The sequence below is a fragment of the Malurus melanocephalus genome, unplaced genomic scaffold, assembly GCF_030028575.1.
Source record: "Malurus melanocephalus ecotype Western Australia unplaced genomic scaffold, MMel_1.1 scaffold_921, whole genome shotgun sequence".
Taxonomy (NCBI): Eukaryota; Metazoa; Chordata; class Aves; order Passeriformes; family Maluridae; genus Malurus; species Malurus melanocephalus.
Window position 1 is genome coordinate 94,147 of NW_026624153.1, and position 26,795 is coordinate 120,941.

At 48.7% G+C, this 26,795-nt stretch overlaps 1 protein-coding gene across 1 annotated transcript in view; it reads right to left on the minus strand.

The window, feature by feature from the left end:
• Nucleotides 1–26,795, minus strand: part of EXD3 (exonuclease 3'-5' domain containing 3) — a gene marked incomplete at its 5' end in the record, with an annotated part of 69,510 nt that overhangs the window by 15,201 nt on the left and 27,514 nt on the right. The window contains 3 exons of the mRNA XM_057386138.1: nucleotides 4,527–4,693; nucleotides 23,323–23,361; nucleotides 25,793–25,866. Of these exons, the coding sequence (XP_057242121.1) occupies nucleotides 4,527–4,693; nucleotides 23,323–23,361; nucleotides 25,793–25,866 (280 nt within the window). The remainder of the gene's footprint in view (nucleotides 1–4,526; nucleotides 4,694–23,322; nucleotides 23,362–25,792; nucleotides 25,867–26,795) is intronic.

Sequence of the window (26,795 nt, forward strand, 5' to 3'; positions counted from 1 at the left end):
GGGCTCCAGGGAAGCAGCTCTGAGCAGCTCTGTGTCCAGGGGAGCCTGGGGGCTCCAGGGAAGCAGCTCTGAGCAGCTCTGTGTCCAGGGGAGCCCCACGCTGCCCCATGCATGGACAGAGCCTCTCAGGCTGCTCCACACTCAGCTCCCACCCACAGCTGTCCGTGGGGGAATCTGTCCCATCCTTTTACAGAGCGGGGGCTTGGGAAGACTTCCCATTCCTCCCCGATGCTACCCAGCTTCTCCTCCATCCTCTTCCCTCTAAAATGGCCACATAGGCTGGACAGAACATTTGTCCTATGCCGCACAGGGATGAAATGAACAATTTCAGAAATAAAGACTCAARCCCTTCTCTGTTTTCGGGAAGGCAGGCAGCTGCTCGTGCTACTCCCTCCATTTGGGCTTTTGATGGCACCACACAGAGAAACTCAGTCTCTGTGTATTCATTTCCTGGGAATGCTGGAAGATGCCTGCAGAAATGAGCTAAATAATTGCCTACAACAAGACCTTACGCAGCAGATTTTCAGTTCAAAAAGCAGCAGAGTCTCTTGAAATGCCTTTGGAACTGAAGGTCAGTGTGTTGCTGAGGTGGCTCAGTCAGATGATACAATCAGAAAAAGAAACTAATTCAAAAAGATCCAGCTAYTTTGGACAGATCACACATTTCTGAATAGTCTCTTTCCCAGAGAGGATTGAAATGGTTCATTATTTGGGAAACTATTTACTAATCCTGTGTTTGGGAGTCTGTGTGACCGATTTTGCAGCAGAGCAGCTCTCCCTGCACAAACACTCCTTCCCGTGGGTTTGTGTGCATGGGGAAGTCAATATTTGTGTAAAATATTTAATGAAGGTGTGCAGCCCCAGGTCCCAGGATTATTCTCACCTGCAAAGCTCAGGAGCCCCATGTGGTGTGACCAGAGACAGATGGTATCATTTATACGCTGGTGCCACCTCATTTTCTGCAGTGCAAACTCCCTCTCTGGGAACCTGTGCCTTTGTTACTCAATAAACCAGGCAGCCAGATGATTTTATGGGGTTCCACAGCTATGCTGCCTTTACAGCAGCTACCACAGCAGCTATCATGACTGCASGAGTAAACTGCAGTACAAAGGGCTTTATTCATCTGTCCCAACTCCTCAAGCAGGGCAGAGCACCTGACCTTCTCCACGGTACAGGATTCCCACAGCACAGAGATGTAGTGATGGATTTTATCTCTGGATGAACAGTCTGTGGCTCAGCCACACTCCTGTAATCACACCTTTGTGTTTTGAGGGCTTATCCCTCATGGAAAAACSTCCTGGATCCCAACTGGCGGCTGCTGTGGCTTCAGCAAGGAGGAAGAGGAGGAGGAGAAAGGAAGAGGGCAGCTTCACTCTGCATCCCAGCAAGGCAGGAGCAGGTCTGAGACAGACAAGAGTCTSCTGTGCTCCAAAAAAGCCATGGACCCTCTGGAGAAGTGTTTTGAGGGTGATTACGTCTGTGTTGTCCTGAGGTTGCACAGGGCTACAACAAGAGCCTGGGGAGACCTGCACGAGGAGAAAGAGCACATCTACAAAGCCAGGATCCATGAACATRAACTGTTCAAGGCCATCTGTGAGACCTTCCAAAATCATCAGCATGAAAAAAGTAATTACTGTGCTCTCCTTCACCTTCAAATTAGGCCAACCCATGCTTCAAAAATACCATTTTTAGTTGTGAAAGCTGCAGTTTTTGCGTAAACCCCTCTTCCAAAAGACAGAAATTTGCCGTAATATTGAGGACAGCAAACTTGATGACAAAGCCATTGAAGCAGCCAGTCCTGCTTAGTCTCAGGCTTGGTTTTTTTATAAAGGTATCCTTATCCCATAGAGAGGTGGCATTAACCAGGCTGCCAGAGACAGATGCTGTTCCCTGGAGCYCCTCATTCTGACCTGAGCCCAGGAGGGAAGGGCTAAGAACATCAGGTAAAAGAAAGTTCCCAAATCACTGGCACACCTCTGCAGGGGCTGTGGGTGGGCAGTGCCTCTGCTCTCACCATGAGCACTGGGGGCCCCAGCTTGCTGCCCAGGGAGCAGTGACCTGAGACTTTCTGCTGTGGTTATTCCTCCCCAGGCAAGACCTGATGTCATCACCAGGACACACGGTCCATTGCAACTCAGATTCAGACTTCATCACACACACACTGGGAGGTTCAGCTCCATCCAGGAAGCTCCTTCCATGTATTACAGGCTTCAAGGGCTGTGCCTGCAGGATGCTGAAGCTTGTACAAAGTTCTAAGTGGTTCCCTCTTGGGAGTGGTCAGGATTTTCCCATAAACATTCCTCTAACCCCTCCTCCCTTCTGAACCAGAAACACCCACCTCCGTGCTAAAAAGCCCCTGATACATTTCACCAGTGAACATAAGAGAGGGACAACTAGAAGGCAGTGCTAAATCCAGTCAAGCACAAACCCTGGAACAAGATAAGTGCTGTGTTCAACAATGGAATAACTCTGAGGAACCCACTCTCCTCTTTGCAAAAAGCCTTGACTCTAGCTGGAAACACAATTGCTCCTGGAATGACAGCAAAGCTCAGAGCTCTGCTGCACTGCAGCCACAGCCCACAGCTCCTGCATTTGCATCCAGCACCCAGGAATCAGCCCTCTCCCCTGCTCAGAATCCAATTAGATGAATTCCTGCACATGAATGAGCAGACACCAGCAAGGTGGCTGTGTAATGCCTCTGACCCCATGGCTGTGGYAGCCCCAAGGGCTGTGTGCAGCCTTGCAGAGCTTTGGCTCAGGAACACACGTGGGCAGAGCTCCAGGCTGGGTGTGGATGGGACTCATYCAATGCAAGGCTCCCAATCTCCTCCAAGTCCTGGGTGGGATCCCAACAGGACCCCCATGAAGTATCTACTGCAAGCTCTGCAGGTTTCTGAGGACTTTTAGTTGCCTGCATATCCACAGGCCTTTCTGCAGGAAAAAAAGGTCTAAAAAAGGGTCTAAAAATGGTGGCAAACATTTGTCTCTGAAGAACTTGCTTAAACATAGAATTAGAGAATCATGGAATGGACCTCAGAGGTCATCCAGTTCCACCCTCTTTGATGTGGGCAGGGACAGTTCCCACTAAAGCAGGTTCCTCAGGGACCTATCCAACATGGCCTTGAACACTTCCAGGGATGGGCAGCCACAGCCTCCCTGGGAACAGCTCATGGGCACAGTCACTGAAGCAAAGCAGACCCACCACTGCTCTTGGGAGTGTCACAGGGAATTCCTGGGCTCCGAAAATCATTTGCATTGATTCACTTCTTCACACAGGGCCTGTCCCACTTGGTCCAGCACAGCTGGGCAGCTGCTGGGGACACAGCTCCAGGAACAGCATCACCCTGGGCCATTTTCTCAGGGAGACACAGCACTGAATACTCAGAACGTGAACGCTGGTATTCCTCAGATTCAGCTTGCCCTGGGATTCACACCACGCCAGGCACTTTGAGGGGCTGCATGGGACTTGCTAAGTTTTGAGCCTCTTCTCAACTTGGCCCAACTTTGTCTACACAAATGGGAAATGGGACYGGCCACTCCTGTCCCTCCATCCTTCCCATCTGTCCCTCCTACTTTAGCAGGTTCACAGAGATCCTTGAATAGGACTGTTTGCACAGTTCTGAGCACCTGAAATCAAGTTGTTGTAAGAATCCTTCTTAATATAAGGATTTTTCAGTTCTTTTGACCTTCTACCCTTGCATTCCAGTTCCAGAGCCTGACAGAAGCTGGAGCTCCCATAGGGGAGGAACAGTGGCTACTGTAGACTGATGTGCTGCACGCTGTGTGGGAGTCCCAAAGCACAAGGGGAACATGGCACTGGGTTATTGGGATTGCATCAGAGGGAGAAAAGGGGACAGACACTAATTAGGGGGCTAATGGCTTCTTAAGCTYACTTGGTAAATTTGTACCAGAGAGTCCAGTTTTATCCAAAATTCAATTAATGTGTCTTCTGGGATGTAACCCCAAATGCCAAAAATTCTCAATGCTTCTGAAAGCTTTGAATGGGGCCAACATTACAGACTGGGAAGAAAAATGGCCTATGAACTGAAAAAGGAGGAAGAAAATAAATATAATTATAAAAATCTAAGGAACTTCACAAGCAATATCTTGGTCATAAGCCTCCTGAAAGGCATCAGACTGAGTTACAGTCCAGTGGGAGTGCAAAGCATATGGAGAACTTTGACAGATGTGCAATCACCTAGTAAAATCGATGAATATTCAGGTTCTACCCACACAATTTCATTYGCATTGTTGATCTGGCAGAGGATGTGTAAGAGCCCCCTACAGCATGAAGCAAWCTCACAGAGCTTCTGTACTCAGGATGAGTTCAAACAGCCCCTTTCACAGACATTTCCAGGCTGTTAACAAACAAATGCAGCATGTGCAGGGCCACAACACGATCCGAGCACACGGAGGAAGCCTTTGCAAAATTCTGTCCCCAAGGATGCATCATGGCAGACAATTCTAAGCAAATATACAGTTTTTGTATGACAAGAATCTGCATGGAAAAGGCACAGGGTATTTACCTGTCCTGGATGTGCAGCTTTTGGAGCTCCTCAGCCACGGTCCAAGGCAGCATCTCGGGGGGCACCCGGAAGCGTTGCGCCCATCGCGCCGCCCCACGCGTGCCGCAGTGACGGAGCAGAGACTGCACCAGGTGCCCTTGAAGCCAGCGGTTCTCCCCARCCGTGCTCTGCAAGGGCAAGGGGGCAAGGAAGATGGTCAGTGCTATTTCCACCGTGGGTGTTTCTCTCCCCTCCAGGAGGCAGTGCCCTCAGGGGTSCTGGGCAAGGGCAGGAAGGGGCAGGAGCTGCCCCAGGGCAGAGCAGGGCTGCCCCCACGGCAGGGGGTGTCCAGTGAGTGTTGCATGGCTCTGTGGGGAGATGAAGAGCACACACCTGGACTGGGAGCTCACTGGGGTACGTGTGCCTCTTTACCAGCATGGCTGCTTGGCCAGGGAATGCCACTTTGCAGGTGCAGCACAAAGAAACAARGCTATACCATTGCTGAGCCCGACTTCTGACCAGCATATTATTTGCTCAGATATTGATTACATTAAGGAAAATGGAAACCACTGACAGACAGCAAAGGTCTTCAGAATTAACAGGTACTTATGGAGGAGTAAGAATTTGGATGGTTTGAATCCCATTTTRTGTCTGTACATTGCCCCAAAGTGTTGCTGTGATGAGATGGCCTGGGAGGGGAATGGAATAACAGAATCATAGAACAGTCTGGACCTTTCAAGGCCATGTAGTCTAAACCCYCTGCCATGGGCAGGGACACCTTCCACTATCCCAGGTTGCTCCAAACRCTGCCCAGCCTGGCCTTGGACACTTCCAGACCGCTTCACTTCCACTTCCAAGACACTCCCAGGAGGGATGGGGCAGCCACAGGTGCTCTGGGCAACCTGTGCCAGGGCCTCCCACGCTCATTATAAAAACTTTATTCCTTACATCTTGTCTGAATCTCCCCTATTTTAGTTCAAAACCATCAGCCCTTGTTCTGTTKTAACAGGTCCTRCTAAAAACTCTGTCCCCATCTTTTTTATTCACCATCTTTAAGTACTGAAAGTAGTACTGAAGGCTCCTTGGAGCCTTYTCCAGGTGAACACCCCCAGCTATCCCAGCCTGTCTCCAGAGCAGAGGGGCTCCAGCCCTTGGAGCATCTTCTTGGGATGGCTTTCTTAGGACAGACATCCCCTGTCTCTCCAGGGCAAACAGAGGTTCTCCTCCATTCTCTGAAGTATTTGCAGGGATTGTTGGGATTGCCAGTCATCCATAGGTGACAGAGAGGGCACATCAGCAAAGCTTTCCTGAGTGGTGTTCAGAGCCAGGAAAAGGCTGGCATCACCCTCCAGCCCTCTGCCCCCCAGRAGCCTCCCCAGCACCAGGCACAGCTGCGGGTGGAGCCCAGGCTGGCAGTGGAGTCACCCTGCATTGGAATTCAGCTGGATGAAATGTGCTGTGAGAGTCCCACATCCAGCTGGAATGAGCCAGGATTATTGCATGAAGGAATTCTTYCCTTTGTGTCTGTTCAAGGCCCCTGGGAAGGCGAGAACTGGATCACTGCTTTGAGACAGACACACTCTCAGTGTCACTGTGTCACTCCCTGTGTTCTCACCTGCGAACAGGGAGGGCACTTCAGGACATTCCCTGCTCCCATCTGTTCCCTGCAGGAATGGAATGCGTGTCTTGGCACCCTGCAGAGCCTGGGGGCACCAGCACAAACTCACACTGCCTGGGTTCAAACCCAGAGCCCAGCTGTGGCCAGAGCCCAGCACAATGCCCACCCTGGCAAGGGGCAGTGCCAGTTCCCCCTGGTGACAGCTGCATGCATCAGAGCTCTTCTGCCTTGTCCACCTCTGAGAGGTGCAGGTGAAAGGAAATATAAACATGYGGTGGCAGTTCCCCCTCCTCCTCCCCAGCCAGCCCACGTGTGCTGCAAACACCCCAGAGCCCCACAGCCAGTGTGRCAACTGCTCCTCTCTGCCCTTGAAGTTAATATTGTCAAGAAAACTGCTAAAACAAGCTGAAACCCTACCTGGTGGCCCAGAACTTGTATCTCTAGGAGTGGCACTACAAATGAGAATTTCAGTGGAATGCAATACTCAGATGTGCCCTGGAAGCCCATCCCCACACTGGCCACGCCGCTGCCCTCTGCCCTGCACTGGCCACTGGCACTGCTCCAGGGYCTGAGCCTGCTCCCAGCCATGGCAGCATCCTCACTCCCCGGCATGCAGGAACAGCTCCCGCTGGGTGGGAGGCTGTGGCCATGGGGCCTCATTCCTCACATTCCTTCAGTAACTAGAAGGTGAGAAWTTGTCTTCAAAGCAGACACAGAGATCAGGAAGCAAATCTGTTGATGGCCCCAAGGTAAAAAGGAAGGGAAACAGAAAGCCAAGGAGAAAAAAAGAATGACCCCCGCCCAGAGGTGCAGGAGGGGGCAGAGACTCAGAACAGCTCGGAGGGATCTGGCACCCCAGCCTGCTCACAAGAACTGCTGCCTCAGCACTGTGTCTGCACCCTGTGACTGCCAAACGCCAAAGCATGGCTCTTCTCACGGGTGTGTGGAGGAACAGTTTCACTGCTGCTCCCGAGGGGCTGGGTGTGCAGCAGGAGCCAGGGTCAGCAGAACGGGTCCAGCAGTTCCCCAGGTACAGGAGGGCAGCGAAGGAAAGGGCAGGGCAGGAAAAGGACACGACATGTCCTCCTGCTCGTGCTTCTTGCCTTCTGCATTTCCCCTGGCCATGCCAGTCCTGACCTTTGTGCCTCTCTCCCCTCTCYGCCTTCTGTGCCTGAGCTCAGCCAAGCACTGAACATGTGAAGAGGGACTGACTTAAACCCGCCTGCACATCTGCCAAGCCACTGCTCAGAGTCCTTCCCAAAAAGAACATATTTTCTTACTAACATCCCAGAGCATTTCCCTCTTCTTGCTCCCCCTGTGTACATCCTATTGTCTTCCTGCCTTTTTTCTAAAACACAGACTCTTTGGGGTTGGAGCTCTCTTCAGTTCACCCCAAGTCAATTCTTAATAAATCTTGTTGTGGCAGCTTTATTTCTGGAAATAATGAGGTGCAGATTTCTTTTATATTATTTTAGTGATAACAGATTTCTTCTTTCAACCCCAAAAAAGCTCTGTAAAGAAGGTTAATCTCCCCAGAGATATCCCATCTTGCATTCTGAAACAGAAAATAGCTTTGTTTGTCTTTTTACTGAAAAAAGAAAAAGCCCAACATTGCTCTAAAGGGGAAAGGCTTCCACTGCAACAGCTCTGCAAGAGGCAGGAATGTGGAAACTTTGGCCTCAGAAGATATGGGCACAGATGCAGAGAGCAATGTTTCACCAGGGATGACATTTCATGTGCTTTGCTGTCAGTAAATGAACACATGTCAAGAGGAAACTGGCACGGTTGTTCTGATCAACATCAGTGACACCTCTGAGCAGGAAAATATTCTATAGACCATGAGGCTTGTTTACACCCCTCTTGGAATTCTAGACATATCATACATTCTTTAATCCATAGAGCACACMAAAACCCCTGACACCAACAATAACCCATGATTAAAGCTTTCCACAGTGACGGCTGCAGATTTCCTACCCGTAAATCCTGTTCTCACCGCCAAGGCTTCACAGAGCTCACACCAACTGTGCAGGGCAAGCTCAGCAATGTCCTAGCCTTAACCCAKCAACTATTTCTCCACTGGTACCAATAATTTTGAATCAAAATATCCAATATCTCCTTTGGAAGTCCCCCTATCCAACCCTAGATCAGTTTTATCTGTATGTRTTAAGCTGCATTTCAGTCCCATCCAATTTTGCCCTTTGCCTCAACATCTTTTCCCGAAGAGGGACATTATTCACACCACTGACACTGGCTATTTGCAGAGTCAGATTTTAATTTAACTTTTGAATATCTTGGCCAATTTACYCTGTTTTCAACTGCTTCCAGAATCAACAAAAATCCATCCTACTAGTGTAGAGAAAATGTCAAGGAGAATATTTTAGAGTCAGCAATTTTAAAAGGGGAAAAAGAAACCCAGACTTAAAAAGGACAAACCCCCTGTCAGCAGTGGAGGGCACTGAYAGCACTGCTGAATTTCCTGTGGTGTAGCAGGTACAGACACCTGTGCTTAAACATCCCACTGTGGTATCATCACTGCTACCTTGTGGTATTTGTGCTCGAGGTTTCAAGGTGTTTCAAAGTTTCCATCATTTGTACTGAACAGAGATTCTGCAGTGTCACCATCAGATGTCGTTGAAGGGAACTCCTTGAAGCATAAAGTTGGAGCTGGGACCCTYAGAGCTGGCTTAGACCAACTAGCCTGTTCCCTAAGAGGAGGRGGGTCCTGGCTTCTGGACAGCTTGCACAGACTATGGAATCCCACACTGGTTTGGGTTGGAAGTGACATTAAAGCCCATCTTGTTCCAACCCCMYKGTCATGGGCAGRRACACCTCCCACTGTCCCAGGCTGCTCCAAGCCCCAATGTCCAGCCTGGCCTTGGGCACTGCCAGGGATCCAGGGGCAGCCACAGCTTCTCTGGGCACCCTGTGCCAGGGCCTGMCCACCCTCCCARGGRAGGATTTCTGCCCTCCCTCAAGTCTGATCTAACCCTKCCCTCCTTCAGCTTATGGCCATTCCCCCTTGTCCTGTCGCTGTCTGTCCATGTAAAGTCCCTCTCCCTCTTTCCTACAAACACCCTTTAGGTCTCAACAGTCCACAAAAAGGCCTCCCTGGAGCCTTCTCCTCATTGGTTTGATCAGCCCCAGCTCTCCCAGCCTGTCTGCAGAGCAGAGGGGCTCCAGACCATCTCTGTGGCCTCCTCTGGACTCTCTCCAACCTGTCAATGCCTTTACAGTGCTGAGGACCCCAGAGCTGGACACAGTGCTCCGGAGGGGTCTCAGAAGGGCAGAATAGAGGGGAGATATCCTCTCCTTGGATCAAAGATGCCAACTTTGCCCCCACTCCCTTCCGAGCAAGGTTTCCCATGAAAGCAACAGTCACTTCGCCATAGCTCTGGCCCACAGCCAGAACCTGAGAACACCCTGAGAACACCCCGAGAGTACCCTTAGAATACTGAGAGCCCCCTGAGAACACCATGAGAAGAACAGCTCAAGAGCACCCTGAGAACACCCTGAGAGCACCCTGAGAGTACCCTGAGAATACTGAGAGCCCCCTGAGAACACCAGGAGAACAGCTCAAGAGTACCCTGAGAGCACCCTGAGAGCACCCCGAGAACACCCCAAGAGCACCCCGAGAACACCCCAAGAGCACCCTGAGAACACCCTGAGACCCCCCCGAGAACACCCTGAGACCCCCCTGAGAGCCCCCACTCTCCCTCACTCGCAGCTCTCTGGCTCCCTGGCCAGTGGGACACACGGATCCATGGAGTGCAGAACAAGGCAGGCTCCATGGCAGCAGCTCTCAGATAGCGATCAGTGCATCACTGCCAGAGCCACACTCCCGCCTTCGGGAGCCCATTACCACATCAATGCCGGGGAAGTGGGCTTGATCCTCTTGCAACAAAGCTTTGGCACTGTGGCTCCCTGGGGCATGTTCACACTACCTMGCTCGGGCTTTGTGAATCAGGAGACACAGCTTCCCAGCCTCCCAGTGCCTCTTAAAAAGGCAATTCAGAGGAGTCTAACTTAGGATATCGCTGGGAGAGATCAAGGCAAAGGCAACTCTTGAAGTTAAATGGCTGCTGTAGTGGGGCTCCTCACAGGGAGTYGATTGTTCTGGGCAGCCTGGAGGAAGCTGCTGGTTTGTGGTGGGAGCTGAACAGTACGGTGTGACAGGATGCATCTGCTCCCTGTTTCTGTGTGTCCCACACAGCCACGGCCAAGCAGCAGCTCAAGAGTCACACCATACAGCTTCTCTGCCAAAGCTCAGCCCCCACAGGGGCTGGACAGGTCCCTCCCCACCCAAACCTTTCTGGGATCCCAGGAGATGTTCAGGAGAGGCTGAGGGAGCAGGGCTTGCTCAGCATAGGGAAGGCCCAGCTGGGGGATGTAGGGGAATACAATCCCCTCTTCAGTTTTATCAGGGGGGACATAGGGAAGAGGGAGTCAGATCCTCCCAGAAATTCCAGCCAAGATGAAAAGTACAAAAATGGGACAGTGAGAGTGGYTAAACACTGCAACAGGCCCCGAAGGGCAGTGGAAGCAAGCAGGGCACAGCAACACCTCATCCCACAAAGCTGGCCCTGCTCTGAGAAGCAGGACAGAGATGAGCTCACAGAGAAGAGCTGATTTCMCACAGCAATGAGGCCTGGCTGTGTGATCAGCAGTGCCCTGCATTCCCTGGACTCGTCTCCACACAGACAGGCGGCTTCTTGCAGCAACTGCTGCTTTCAAGTCCCAAGCACCTCCCAGGCGAAGAACACACAAGATCTCATTTACCCAGAATACAGGATGGTCCTGATCATGTTCAACAATAGTACACAGAGATCCAAATACATTTCCTGCATTGGGATTCCTTCCAAATTTTTGTCAGTTAGCCCCTGAGGGAAATAATTAATTTTCTACAGATGAAGTCATTGTGTCTCCAAAATCTGCTCCTGCTGCCACAGATGTGAGCAGGTACAGAGCAGAGGGAAAGAACCAATGCTGCTTTCAGAGGCAGATCAGRAGAGGGAATATTTTCAAAAAACACTAAGCAAGAAGTTGAGACATTTCCTTCAGCACATTGTTGGACATTCTTCATGGGCCTTCACACAGCTCACAGAGCCACAGAACAGATGAACCTACTGCTGGCAGCAGCTCCACAGCACAGGGCACYGACACTTCCCTCCACAGAGATGAAAGGCCTCACACAGGATGTTTCATTCAAGTGAATCTGGTATGATCATTTCCAGATCTCACTTCAGCAGCTTCAGTAGTGGCTATCAATGTTTCTTGGCTGGACAAAGAACAAACCCAAATAGAAACAGACAAACACGGAATGTTCTGAGCTGGGGGGCCCCACAAGGACCATCCAGTCCAACCCCTGTCCCTGCCCAGACCCCCCAACAACCCCACCCTGTCCATCCCTGGCAGTGCTGTCCAAACGCTCCTGGAGCTCTGGCAGCCTCGGGGCCGGGACCATTCCCTGGGGAGCCTGGGCAGTGCCAGCACCATGGCAGAAGAACCTTTTCCTGATATCCAACCAAAATCTTCCTAACAGATTTTAAGAGGTTTAAGAATGAAAGCGCAACAGTCTACAAGGACATTACTCCACGTGCCAAGGAACTGTGTGGCACAGAATCCCCAGACACTTCAGGACAGGCTTTTTGATCAAGAGGGCACCATGAGACAGCAAAGCTCAGCCCTGACACTGGAGCCCACTCCCCATTGACTGCCCTAAATTATAAGCTTTTATTGCCCAATTCACCACCGCTGCTGCACAGAAGGTTTTAGGRAAGGGATCTTGTCCCATTGCTCCCATCACTGAGGACTCCAGACAGATGCCCAGAGGAAGGCACCCTGGGGCCATGCTGGGACCAGTCAGCAGTGCCACTTGTCTTTGGGGCCACTGATCAATCCCTCACTTCAACACTTGTTCAGCAGTGTCAGCATAGCCTGACACTGTGGGTAGTTGCCCAGATCAGAACCTCTTATTTTAACCCACAATTAACTCATTTTCCTTAATTACATCCCACAACTCCAGGTATGCTGATACACAAAATCACAATCCACCTGCAATACTTATTTTCTCCACCACTTAGCTGGTCAGGGAATGGCACAGGTGCAGCTCTGCAATGAGCTGTAGTGTCAGGCTAATCCCATTAAAATAACCTTTGTTTGAGAAGTAACTGTATGACATCCATAAACCCCCCAAAATACAATTACAGCAAACAAATTAAGCTAACTTTACCCTGCCTGCATTTTCAGATATAATTTCTTTTTCCTTCTCCGCTGTGTGAAGCCTATCCTGAGGGTCTGTTTCCTCCCAAAATCCCTTTCTCACAATGACTGCAGAGGCACCTTCTGATTTCCAGCCTAACCCTGGCCCCAGAGCTGTTGAMTATTATTCATCCCAGGGATCAGCAAAGGACCAAAGACTTGGTCTGAATACATCAGCCACAGATTTTTGATTTGCCTCCAGATTTCTCACACCTTGGTCCCATTATGGCAGGCTGGAGATATTTTCTGGGAGCATTCCAGCACTTGGCAAGACTGAAAATGAATGAGGATGGGGAAATTGGCCAAACTCTTTCAGAGMAGAGTAGTGGTATGTTACTTATCACAGTGGCTTCTTTGTCCAAGCCCAATGACACARTGCACTGAAGACAAACTGGCAGCCCTTATCTTCCCAGTGTATTCTGAAGTAGCATTTATCTGCCTGCCTTTTGTCATCGTGTCACACACACACGAACAGAGTGTCACAGGGCCAWCAGCAAATCCTGCTCACTGCTGCTGAGCCTCACTGGGCCTGGGCCTCCTGAGACCAAACAGCATTTCTCTGGTCTCTCCAGCCTCAGAAGGTTAATGCAACTCAGGCACTTCCAGAAATGTTCTACAAGGGTCACCATTCCAGAACTGTACTCTGGAGCATGGAAGCCTGTGCAAACGAAATGCAGCTCTCTGCTAAGCTCCGGGGCTGCCTGAAGGGTGACTGTCCAATCTGAGCATTCCAAATTCCAGCTTAGCAGAAGCGTGTGACATCGACTTGCACGACAGGATCTGTCTGCAGGAATTCCAGYGCGAGGAATTCCATGTGCTGCCAGAGCCGGGGCCCCACTGCAGGGTCAGGAACAGAGCCTTGTGGCTCCACAGCACCACAGGGCTGCCACCACAGGTGTGCACAGGAGTAAAACCACTGCCCCTGTGGTTCTGTTGGGGCTTGAACTCACAGGATGACACCTCGTCCTTTGGTTGGGCTGTGAATGAGCTGAAGCCACTCCAKTGCCTTCCCCGTTGCTTTGGATTGCCCTGATATTAACCCCAAGGAGCTAAACCAGTGTGCAATTAACCCACCAATAACTCCATTWAGTTCCCATATCCACTCACACACATCATGAGACTCCATGGACTCCATTTGCCTTTCCAAAAAGACACAGAATTCCAGCATATTTACTGCCCAGTGGGATTTACTGCTCAGGTCCAGCCCATGTCCTCCATGGACTGTACAGGAGGAAGTCATTAACTCAATTGCTAGRTGAGAGAAGAGTCTCAGAAACTTTCTCTTGTTCTCTCCTGACTCCATTCTCTCTGCTCAGTTCAAACTCCAAGTTRGGAGCCTGAGCAACAAAGCAGGAATCTCCTTTTCCATGGTCCTRGATGTGGATTATTCCAACAGCTTTCCACAGGGGCTCCCCTGGACCAGGATTCAGMGGATGAAACTGGAAGATCTTTAAGRTCCCTTCCAACAGAAACCATTCTGTGATTGTAGGATTCCACAATCATGACTGTGCCCACACTTAGTCCTGATGTACAGCAATTCCCCTCAGAGCTGCACTTTTCCAGTGGGAATGGCTGCATGGAAGACTGGCATCGAAGAGCTCCAGCTTCTCACCCATATCTCTGCCTCACCTAAAAGCCCTGTAAGGTTTGAGGTGGAATGAACTTCACATTTCYTGTGGCCAAAGAACACAGGGAACAAGTTAATTTCTTTGCTTTCTTATTAACCCAGCCCTGGGCTTTGCTGACATCAGACTTCAGCGTTTCCCCAGCTGCTGCCTCCTTGTAGCAGGTTTGGGAGAGCTCCTGACCTTCCCCTGGCTGGGCTGAAACTCAGAGTGATGCTCCCCAGGAGTTCTGTCACTCATGGTCCCCAGGCTTGCTGTGCTCTGTATTCACACCTRGTGCTCTCCCTGGCTCCACTCTCCTTAGGGACCTGCTTCAGCCCCACTTCAGAAGAGTGAAGAACTTGGGTTTGGTTCTTTTCTCTCTAAGAACATTCTAGTGTGGCATTCCCACCAGGKGACACATTTCTATTTAGGAAAGTTTTCAAAGCAAATGAGCAAAAATCCTGACAATGGAAATACTTGCTCAAGAGCACAAACTCTTCCCATCATTAGTCAGTGGAAAAGAGATGCCTATGGGACAAACATGGGTTATCACTGATTTCTATTTTGCCATGCCCAAAACTCTCTGGCTCAGAGCCAAAGCAATAATCAGTGTCTGTGCAGGATCTTTCCCAAAAGCAAAGCTTGGCAGTAGATTTYTTCCTCCTTTAATCTCTTTTGGTACACTTCAGCTCCTGGTGGTTTTTGTTCTGAAGGAGAAATGCTTGAGAGGGTTGACTGAATGAACTCTGAAATTCACACCCTGGCAAATTAAACTGATTTCCTAAATCCATAATTACAACATTCCTCAGAGATATGCATTCTTTCAGAGTGAACAAGGGAAGATTAGTTTCCTGTTTCTTCCCATTTACATGACTTCTCTGTCAAGAGGAACTTTTTTTGTTTCTAAACAATCCTCTGTTTATGTGGTTCTCTTCTTGGCAGAGAACTGGGGAACTAATCTTGCCTAAAAGTATAATACAGCCAAACTATCAATTGCCAACAGGCTGATTGTCTGTGTGCAAGGCAGCTGATTTGCACAGCCTTTAGAAGCCAATATCTATCACCGAGCACTCAGACAGGGACCGATCAATTACAGAGGGTTTAAACAATCTGCTAYGATTATTGAACGACTGGATCGTTTTGCTGCTGGCTGAACAAGAAGGACAGAGGGTCTGTGTGTGTGTGAATGTGTACAAGGCTGAAAACTCCAGCAATACCGGGCAAACAGAGCCCCCGCAGTGCATAGCCCCAAGCTCACAGCAGCTCCCACCGGGCAAGGGCATCACAGGGCTCCTGCCACAGAATGCAGGTAAGAGCTGCCTCCCACCTGGAAAAAAAAATACTTGCAGAGCCCAGTTGTTTGGTTTGTTTCTTATTAGTAAACCCACCCTCACTTTCTGTGCTACACTAGGAAGCAGGCAAGCTCCAAGTCCCATCTTCCCCCTTGCCTTTCCCTGCTTGGGCTGCACAGGACAGGGTTCCCTTGGTCCTGGGGAAAAAGCAATATGAGGATTTGCTTGTTTGAAATGAGCCTGTCCTCATTTTWCCTCTGTGGGATACAAACAGGAGCTGGGGTTGTTCAGCTGGGAGAAAAGATGGCTCTGCAGAGACCTTGTTGTGCCCCTTTGGTACTTGAAGGGAGCATAGAGAAAAGAGAGAGTGACTTTATACAGAGGCAGACAGTGACAAGCTGAGGGGGAACATTTTAAACTGACAGAAGGCAGATTTTTATAAGATATTAGGAAGAAGTTCTTGCCTGTGAGGGTGCTGAGGCCCTGGCATAGATACCCRGAGCAGCTGCAGCTGCCCCTGGATCTCTGGAAGTGTCCAAGGCCAGGCTGGACAGGGCTTGGAGTGCCCTCAGATAGTAGATGTCCCTGCCATGGAAGGGGGGTTGGAACAAGATGGGTTTTAAAGTCACTTCCAAGTCAAACCAGTCTGGGATTCTGTGACTTTAACCCTGTAGCTGCTGCAGTTTGGAGGCACTAGTGAGTATCTTGGGCACTGCTCCTGATGTTGATTTTAAGGACCTGGTATATTCCACATATTCCTATAAGGTTTTGCATGATCATCATTCCTATATAGTTTCCTATTCCTAGGATGCTTTTCCCACTTGGCAGAAYGAAATCTCCCCCAGCACACCCCAGTGGAGCTGAACAGCTCACTGATGTCTTAAATCCTTAATCTAACCCTGACCTCTCAACCTACAGCCATAAGCCAATTATCTCTCCTTTATACCATACCAAATCTCCTTCTGATGAAGCTGTGCTGTCGAGTGAATGCCTGCTAGTGACAGAAATGTAATTACAGTGCTTAGCAGCACGCTGGCCATGGCTGGTGGCAGGGGGCTAAGGTCACAATGCATCTCTAACACACCAAAACAACTTAAAGGTGATTGTTTTCCCCTGGTGTGCTCTCTCCAGTTTCCTCTCTTCACTCTCCAGAACTTAATTCATTTGCACATTAAGGCTATTTGGCCATCAGTTTTAATACTGAGGCCAAACCCTCTTGCACTTTGCAAGGAACCCTTGCCAATCCCTTCCTGAAGCACAATCAGACACCCAGCTCTGTCGATCCCCAGCTTGGCCCTGTAGATCCACACTTCAGTAAATGGGGGCTGATTTTCCAAGGTTATTGACCAAACACATCTTACATCACTCCAGAGACATTTTTGGCTCATTGTTAAAATGATTTTGGATGTTTTGGACAATTTGGTAGATTGGACAGCAAATGATGGCAGCTTGTCTTGGCCTCTTTGTACTTACTGTAATATTACTCTGGAATTCATCAGCATCTTTGTGCTTAACCACAATTTATTTATCTAGCAATGGCTGGATTTGTTATAAATAAAACTACCMCAATTGCAGTAGACACACCAGCCCTCCAGGTCTTACAGAGAATTAACACAGCCTAAGCCATGCAGGAAGTAGCTGAAGTATTTACATGTAATTGTACATGTCATCCTCTGACAGAGCTTCTGCAGCTGGGCAGGCATGGAACCCGCTGCATATTTGACTTTTCTCATGTGTTCCTCTCACAGCAGCTGGGGGTTTGTTCATCGAGAGGTTCCCATTTCTTTTAGCCCAACCATGCAAACTTCATTAGTATGGGTGCACATTTGCCTGCTCTCCATTCCGAGAGCAGAACACAGCTGCAGGACTGAATCTCAGAGTCACAGGATCAGAAGATCCTGAGCTATAAGGGAACCACGAGAATCATTGAGTCCTACTCCTGGAATTATGAGATGCTGTTCCTCAGACAGTCACAGATGGCTCTGCTCTCTGTACCAGACCCATCAGTCAGTCCTTTCGCTTTCCAGTAACTGGTGTTATTTCAGCTTCCAATAAACACATGACCCCATTGACAAATGGAACTGAAAAATGGAAGAAGATCTTTACTTTACCTCCTACTTTTCTTCCTACTCAAGTTTGTCTGTGGTTTAGTATTCCGTTTAAACCATGTTGTGGCTGTATGTTCTTTCCAGGGACCTCCAACAAAATCGGTGAATCCAAAGAAAATGGCACAGGGAAAAAGCAGAGGGAGTGTCAAAGCACACTGAGCTCCTGTCAGTCCATGATCAGGGGACAAAATAGGGAGAGGAATGGAAGGAGAAATGGGAACAAGAGGACACTGGGGAAAGAAAGGCACCAGTTCTGACCTGAAASAAAACAATTCCCCCAATCCTGACTGCCCAAGAGAGACAGCAGATCTTAAACCTGTCACTAGCCCAGGTATAAATACCAGCTGTTCTACAAAGGGGAAAAGAAAAACCAAAACTTCTCGTTTTTGAAATGAGCAGCTGTTAGGGAGCTGCTTAAAGCTGTGGAAAGAGAAATGCWATTCTTTTGCAGATGGTTGAACTGGCAGACTGCAGGCAAAATCAGACCAGGAGCAGCTCCTGCATATTCATACACACCCCCATACTGGGAGCTACTGGGCTCCAGTGGCTCAGCACCTCAGCACAAGTACCATGTGCAGCAGCACTGGTGGAACCATGAACATTTATTTCAGCTGATGATTCCTCCCTGAGACTTTCAAGGCCAGAAGGAACAAAACAATTACCCACTGGTTTAATTTCCTGCTAAAAAAGAGCCCATAAGTACTGACAGGGGACTCCACACGTCAGCTGGTTAAACTCGTTTGGGTTTCCACCTTCCAGGAAAAGAGCCAGTCTGGATTTGCCATTTGAGTGATGAAATCCATCCCATCCCTGAATAAACACTTCACTCCARCAGAGAAAGATGATTTTGTATGCGGCCTTATACTGAGAGACATGTCATTTATTAATCATCTCCAGATGATTAATTCTCATCTGCTTAATTCCCTATGGATATCCAGTTCCTCACACTGCAAGATGTTGATGTACTCAAAACAATTGAAGAGTTTTCCTAAACTCAGGGGTGCCAGGGAAGGACACTGGATGTGGGTATTTTCAAAGTGATCTTCTTGACACCTTGTCCTTATTCAAGGCTCCCCAGAGCARGAGTCCTGACCAGATGTTCTGGCCACAAAAAAAACCTTTGGAAAAATAAATAGCATTCTGCCCTTTAAATTTCCCTTAAAAATTCCCTCCTTGAGTGTAACAGCTATTGCATTCTATTCTAGAGGTAGCTGTGTTTTAAAGTCAAAATGGTCCTGTACAGAAAGAATCTTGGCATCAGCCACTTAGAAATTAATTGGTCAACTAAATAAGAGTACATCAACTCCTTGCTGCAGTGTAAGGTAATTTACACCTATTAAGTACCAGGAATTGTCGAAGTTTTTCCTGTGTATGGCACAGAAAGAAGGGCAGATTACTGAATATTATCTGTAAGCAGCATAACAATCCTTGAACTGTAGTAAAACTGGAGTTCTACATTTCCCAGGAATTACCAGAATCTGACCCCTGCTCACCCAGAGAAGGAGCTGGCACAGTGCTTGATTTTCATGGTCAGAAATYTTAAAATAAATAAATTATCTCAGTGTCCCTGCTGGAGCAGGACAGAGATCAGCTGCAGGCTCTCCCTGTGCAGAACACGGGAAACAGCTGCCCCCAGACCCCATCTCTGCATCCTCAAGCAAGCCCAGAACACACTGAAGAGCTGCAGAATGGGAGCCTGAGGAAAATGAAGGCACTTTTCTGGGAGGTGCAACCCTGGAGCCTCCTCTCAAACCACACACCAGGGCCAGAGCGGTCCCAASCAGGGCAGAATCAGAATCATGGAATGGCAAAGGTAGAAAAAGTCCTCTGAGATCATCAAGTCCAACCTTGAACCCAGTACCACCACCCTGTTCACYACTACCCCATGTCYCCAAGTGCTACATCCACACATTTTTTTAACACTTTCAGGGATGGTAGCCCCAMCACTGCCTTGGGCAGCCTGTGYCAGTGCTTCACAACCCTTTCCATGAAAATAAATTTTTCCTAATACCTAATCAAGACATCCTCTGGTGCCTCTTGAGGTTGTTTCCTCTCACCCTGAACAAGAGGCCCCTGCTCCCCAGGAGCACCCAGGARACAAGTGACATCTTTACAAACAGCAGTGCTTGTCTGAGCACCAGTTTTGCAAGGGCCTCAGATTTTTCATGTTGAGAAGTTAAGGGATAGTTTCCCTGTCAAACACAGCACAGAACGGTTTGGCATGTAGTAGCAAAACGCCCTTTGGCTGAAGGTCAGTAAAAGTGAAAATCCCATTTCTACCCATCCCCTATCCTGGACACCTCACAGTGATTGTAACACTGACAGTCCCAAATAAACCAGTGGGTGTGAACCCTGCCAGTGCTGGTTCCAGTCACTGTCCCCAGCAAGAGCTGCGGTGCTGTGCAGTGTCACCCTGTTCTGCTCTGCAGCAGAAGGAGTTTCACAGCAGCAAAGGCCAAACAGATTTCTTGGTATAAGTTCTTGGCATGTTTGAGAAAATATTTTAAACTGATCTGGCACTGATCAGCCCAGCTGAAGGGGCCCATCTACACTGGTGAGATGGGCCGCAAAACACTGGTGAGAAAACAGCACTGAGAGTGGGGCAACAGAAGCCTCCTAGACCCGAGTTCTGTGTCCAACTGGGRCATTTCAGGTCACCAAAAGGCAGGTGTCTGGTGCTATTGGAGATGTCCTGGTGTTCCAGCTGGCCTGAGACAGAAGTGCTCCTCAGCAGGGCCCATGTCATGCTGTTGACCTCCTGCAAGTGTCACAGGCACGATCTGACACCTAAGCCCTGGCAGAGGTGACAGCTCCACCAGAGCCATTCCCCTACTGGGCTCCTCATTGCTGTCACAGTTCCCTGTGCTTTGCTTCTTGAAAGCCTGGCATGGAACAACTCCTTCCATGCATTTTAGTTTCAGTGTGRTTCTGGATGTCCAGGGGAACATCTGCCCTCCACAGCCCCTCTCACAGCCGTTGGCAGGACCACCCTGAACACATCTGAGCAGAGCCACAGACCAGCAGTGCAGTTCCACCTTCTTTGTGCAGCTGATGAAACCATGACAAACACAAAGCACRGGAAAATGGCAGCAGAAGGGCACACAGAAAGCAGACAGGAGCCTCATGCCCTGCCTGTTCCCCACCTATCCACCATCAATACCCTGCACACCTTCCCCTGTGCTGGTGAGGACAGGCACTCCTGTGTGTTCCAGCAGCCTGGGAGCAGTCAGGATGGCAGTGAGGAGCAGCTGGCACTGGGCAGGGAGAGTCTCTTCCCCTCCCCTTGCCCTCCAGGCAGCTCCTCTTGGAGAAGGTGCTGCAAGGAGCAGCTTTCYTCCTGGCTAACCAGGCCTGCAGCAGCCAGTGGGGTTCAGGGCAGCCTTAGGGTGGGAAGTTTTGGATCCCTCTTCCTTCCCCTCCTGCCTTCTCTGCCACCCCTGCCTGGACACTGGCACAGCCACTGGGTGCTGGCAGGCACAGGGGGCAAAACCTGTTTGCTGCAGGGCTGGAAACAGGTTCTATTGGCCCCACAATTAACTCCTGAGTTTGTGCATTTTATAGGAGCAGCCAGGATCATACCTAGGATTCATCCCCCACAGCAGGAACAGGAAAAATCTGTACTTGAACTGCTCAGGGCATACGAAAGGAAATATCAGTCCCAAAATGCCATTGGCCTACAATGGCAAGCTCCAAGCAAGAACAGTCCCACCTTCACCAGAGTTCCTGATATCTCTATAATTCCTGTTATCTTTATCTATATAATCACCAGGGCTAGTCATATCTATATAATTTATGACTTTTTTTATGGCTGCAGTAGAGAATTTTCACAAAATGGTCTTTAATCCCATGAAGACTTTCAACTCTTTGAACTTCAAATTGAAAAAAGCGTTGAAACAATTAAAAATAATTCTGACTGAGAGTTTGCCATCATGGAGTCTTTTTGGCAGTGTTGATTCCTATTCTCCTCGATGACCAGAGGGCACATTGTGTCCCATCCTCTGCCTCCTGTCCTTAATAGTGCCTTGCAAGGCAGAGCTTGGGAAATCCAAACGATCTTTGAGCCTCAGCTGAACACAAGGATGGGACATACAAATGTCAGGTCTCCTCAGCTCCACAAGGAGCCTAAGGACTTTTTTTGRTCAAAACATGTCAGGTAACAGGTAAAGCCTTGACCTGTTGTGAAGCTGCTGCCCAGAGAAGCTGTGGCTGCCCCTGGATCCCTGGCAGTGCCCAAGGACATTGGGGCTTGGAGCAGCCTGGGACAGTGGGAGGTGTCCCTGCCATGGCAGGGGGTGGCACTGGATGGGCTTTAAGATCTCTCCCAACCCAATCCAGACACTGTGATCCTGTGATTCTATGAAGCTCTGAGTGAAATTTGAGACATTCCCTCCTATAAAGGCCAACCTTCCCAAACCATAAACTCCTGAAAAACCTTCGKTTTTGCACTAAAAACCAAAACTTGCTCAAAGCTCCTTCTTTTATTGCCTTCTTTTCCTGCCAACAGCAGCCACCAGCCTGCACGGGTTGTTATTTCAGCTTCCTGCAGATGCACAGGCACAGATTCCTATTGCTTTTAAGTGATGCCAGAGACAGGGATYTCTGATAGCATGGAGTCAGGCTGGTAACAGGCAAGTTTCAGCACCACTCGGCTGATAATTACACAGTTGTGAAAAATAGATCAGTTGGCAACGAGCAGGAAATAGAGCATTTGGAATCCTTTGGAAAGCAAAGACAACACTCTGCTCCAGTGCAGGATGCAGCTCTGTGCTCTCAGGGCTCACCAGGCACCACACGTGCACTTCCCAGAAGAGTATCCTGAGCCTCCTGTCTTCAAAGTGGGGACATGGGAGGTCTGTCCCACACTCCACTGGCAACAGAAACCCCTGCACTGTACACACCAAAGCACATCCAGATGTTAGAATCACGGGAGCATGGAATCTCCTGAGAGCAAGAGATCCAAAAGGATCACTGTGTCCAACCCCTGGACCTGCACATCAGAAYCCAACAGTCCTGTTGCTTTGCTGCTGTGCCCTCAAATCCGAGATCATCAGTCTGGCCTGCTCCCACTCAGCCCATGCCAACCRTTCAGAAATTCCTAATGGCTGCAGMATTCAACCTGAGAGTTACAGAAYAGGAGCAAACACCCACCATGAGGCTGCAATTCCATAGGAAAATCATGGGCACATAAATAACCACTGCTGGTTTATCACCATGGAATTTGGTGCTGTTTCATTGTCACATTTGGATTTATTGCAGGGTCAGGGCAGACCATGATAGCCTAAACTCTCTTGTTTATACATGAAAAAAAMCCCACTCTACTCCCTTCTCCTTGTGCTATTAAAGTCACTTGTATCCTGCAGCACCAGACAGAGAGGTCACAACATCCAACAGACACCTGTTGAAAATAGTCAGAGCATGCAGAGAGAACTGAACATTTCTCCCAGTTTCCTCCCACACCTTGCTAGCTGCTGAAGAACAGCTGCTTTTCCCCTTCCTTRTCATTAATCAAAGCAAATACTTGTAGCATTCACTTACAAGTAAGTGCAGGAAAGTAAAAGGATGTACTTGATAATCTTATCTAAATCACAGAATCCCAGAGCTATGGAATATTCTGAGCTGGAAGGACCCACAAGGATCATTGAGTCCAACTCCTGGCTCTGCACAGACACTCCAACAATCTCACCCTGTGTCTGAGAGCATTGTCCAAACATTGTAGTTTGGCTCCAGCCAAACTAAAGTATTTTCAAAGACATAACAGGAATTAAAATATAACCATTCTCCCTTGCCCTTCCCTGCATTTACAATTCTGCTTCCAAAGTATTGAGAAAGTGCAGAACTGTGATAGCAGGACCACAATATCCAGGGCTGGATATTCTTAAAAAAACCTCCAGTTGAATAACCCTGAGAAAGCAGGAGGGAAAAATCTGTACTCACCTGAATGTGATCTGCCCAATTCTCCTCAGTCATGGTTTTCTGAAAAGACAAAGTCACTCCTGAGCCTTCTCAGGAAAGGGAGGATGTTCCATACAGCCAACTAGAAATGAACACCCCATTGTTCCACTGGCATCACCCGTGACCAAGGAACGCACCCTGGAGCACACAGGGTACCTCAGCTCCTCCAGRTCTCCAGCTGGGGCAAGGCAGAACAGCACAGCTGGGATGGGGAATTCAGGGAAYTCTAACACCACAGCACAGAAAGCATGAAAATTCACATGCAGCATGTTCCCAGAGTGTTCATGTCTCCAGGTAGCCTGTGGAGAGCCATCCTGAGRGCTCCAGGAAAGGGAGGGATCTCAGGGATCATCTGGAAGGCTGAGCCTTAGAATAGAAAAATACAGTTCTTYTCAACAGCCAAGTCATGAAAAATCCTCTGGAATCATGAGGCCTGGGAAAGAAAACTGGTAAGTTAATATTCCCATTTGAATGCAGTTCAGAGCCAAACTTGGGGAGAAACTCAGGATGGGACCTGCTCTCCACTCTGCCAGGAAYTGCATGAGCCCCACCATGAATCTCATCCCAGAACTGGCAGATGGAACAGGGAGTGGCAGTGCCACTCTCATGGAAAGGCAAAGGACAAACAGGGTCTAAGAGCCCCAAAGAAAACAGCTTTGAGATATCCAAGCATGTAATTTAAATATTAGTGAGATAAAGGAGTCTTTAAACCAGAGCTCAGACACAGCTGAGAATGGTAAACAGAGGGCACCAAAGAGCTCTCAGAAGAAGGGACTGTCCAGAAACAGCTACCAAATGTACCTTAATGGAAGAAACTGGCCAGCTCGGATACTCTAAATCAAACAAATTCTCCAAAACAAAGTAAGTGGAAGGCCAGAGAGCAGAACACCAGATCACTAATCCATTCCCCTCTGCTAAACAAATACACCTGGAAAAATGCTCTCTGCTCTATCTGTGGATGGCCAAGCTCCCTACAGTGATGTCATCCAACATTAAAGCTCTGAGATGGAGTGGGTTGAAGTGCTCCATCCTCTCCAGCTCCTCTGGCAATGGGTCTGGCAAGCAGCAAAGACAGATCAGAGCCTTCCTTGAAGGATTGGGAGGGCTTGGGAGCAAAACTGTCTGTGCCAGGACGATGTAATCAGATCACCACCACTCACCCCCACCTTCATATGTTCAAACTAATGGGGGTGTGGGGTCAGAAAATATCCATGGACCTGTCTGGTGCTGTCAGAGCAGCAAAGGAACCTTTCTCTGAACAAAGGAACTGCTTTGGRAGGAGGCAGCTCATTCCCTGAACTCTGGCTCTCTAAAGGCAGGATTATCAGTCCCGTAGGGACATCTGAAAAACCTGCTGGGCTCAGACTCTGTTGAAAAACCCTCTTCTATCTAGAGGGAGAAAGTCTGTTATGAAGTGCAGATGAAACACTGCTCCACATTTGGCAAATACAGCTTGAGAATTCAAAATTCAAGAAATGAAAACATTTCACTGTGATATTGAATTTTTTGTGGTCTTTGTCACAGTCCAGCAGATATACCCAGGTGCAAGCTGCTTTTTCCAGAAAAGGCAGACAAGATCTGACTCCCAGATGGCACATCTGTCCCCAGGCACAGGGTCAMTGCCAGACTATCAGAAGCCCCAAGCCCACCCTGCTGAAGGAGGTAACTGTGTTCCCAGTGCTCAGCAGCATCCAAAGGGAAGTAAATTGGTGCAGTGGGGAGGAAGAACCACACACAAGTTATTCTGCAGACACTGAATCTCCCACTGAATCTGTCTCCTAGAAATCTGCTCCTCAGAAAGAATTAGTGGCATTTTCTTATTCYTTCAAGATGTCAATGCCAGGAAAAGTGCCAGCAGATTTGGGAAGAGAAATTGGAGGCTCAACAGAAAGAAACATTGTTCAAAGAGTGGTTCAGGAGCTGGAAGTTCAACCTTTTTTTGTGCAGTACCAAGGCTGGCAGCACAAAAACACTCTTGTGGCATGTTTGGGCTGCACCTATCACAGCCTGGCCATAAGCACCAAATTGCCTATAAAGAACCCAAAAATGAGGAATATCCAAAACCTTGTGTTCTTCAAAAAAAAACCGAATAACCCCCCCACACACAAATCCCCCCCAAACTCTTTATTCACTATGTTCCTGCTTATTTGGGATGGCTGAGAGGRGTTGAATGCTGGAGAGCTGACCCTGAGTGACCCACAGAGTCTCAGAGCAGTGCTGAGGATGCTCAGGGGAGAAAGCACCAGCCCTGAGTGACCAGGACAGCAAGGAACTGAATAGTCAAACAGTTCATTCATGGAACAAACAGATCCAAGGGATCTTTACACCTTTATACCATAACAGTCACAAGAAAATCTTCCTATTAAACTATTGATTTGATTTTGATTATCCCAATTGCATTATGGAAAATGTAACAAAAATCTTCATTCCACGCACACAGCAYGGCACATACCTCCACAAATCTCTTGTAAAAGAGGTAATTCAGGGTTCTCAAGTGCCGCTGATTTATGACATTAGGGCAGAGAGCTGAAAGAAGGAAAAAGACATTTAAGTACACAGCATTTCCTGGAAGTTTTACTGTCTAGACATTACACTTTTCCTTCCCCAGTGCCAGACCGGGTTTGTGGAAGGCAGGATGCCCTCACAGTTGGAACAATGAGAGACAGACTCACACATTGTCAGCTTATCTCAACTATAAACTGTTATTTACACTTTCATCCGTGATTAGCAATGCTAATTTCTCGGGTCTGATATCTCTGGTTCCACCACTCGTGTGTGATAAGATCCACTCCCTGCTTCAATCTGCTTCACAGTCAATGACTTCACACCTTTAATTAGGCAACATCTTCACATGGGCACCMCCTCATCTCCAGAGGTTGCATTCTTTGGGGTTTAATTGGACCMTTGTTGTTAATTCATTGAAGCAGTTGTGAACAGCTCACTCAGGATGTAAACTTGTGGCCAAAGTTTATCCCATAAAACACAGAGCCATGAAAGAGACTCCCCATTCACACAAAGAGGGCGGGGACTATGGTTCTGCCGAGCTAGCAAGCCACAGTTGTTGTTATTATTTTTATTGCTGTCATCTTCATTAGATATGGCTCATTACAACTGCAAAACCCAAGATCTTCACACAGCACCTTGTTTTAAAACCCACTGCAAGGAGAGATAAAGGCAGGAGATAAATACATGAAGTGGCATTAGCAAAGGTGTCTGTCAGTTCCTGCTGGGTGCCTGCATGGGGAAAGGCTTCACCAAAGCCTTCCTTGGGGTTTCAGAGGCTAAAATCATCTCAGTGGGAGCCAGAAGGAGCAGGATCAGCAATCAGAAACAGTCACAGAGAGCAGGAATGTGAAAATTTTCTATAGCCTCACTTGAATTAGCACCAACAGGGAGAAACCGATTCCTTATCCCTCTCTGTGCCTCACGCAGGGCATGCCCAAGGACTAAAACCC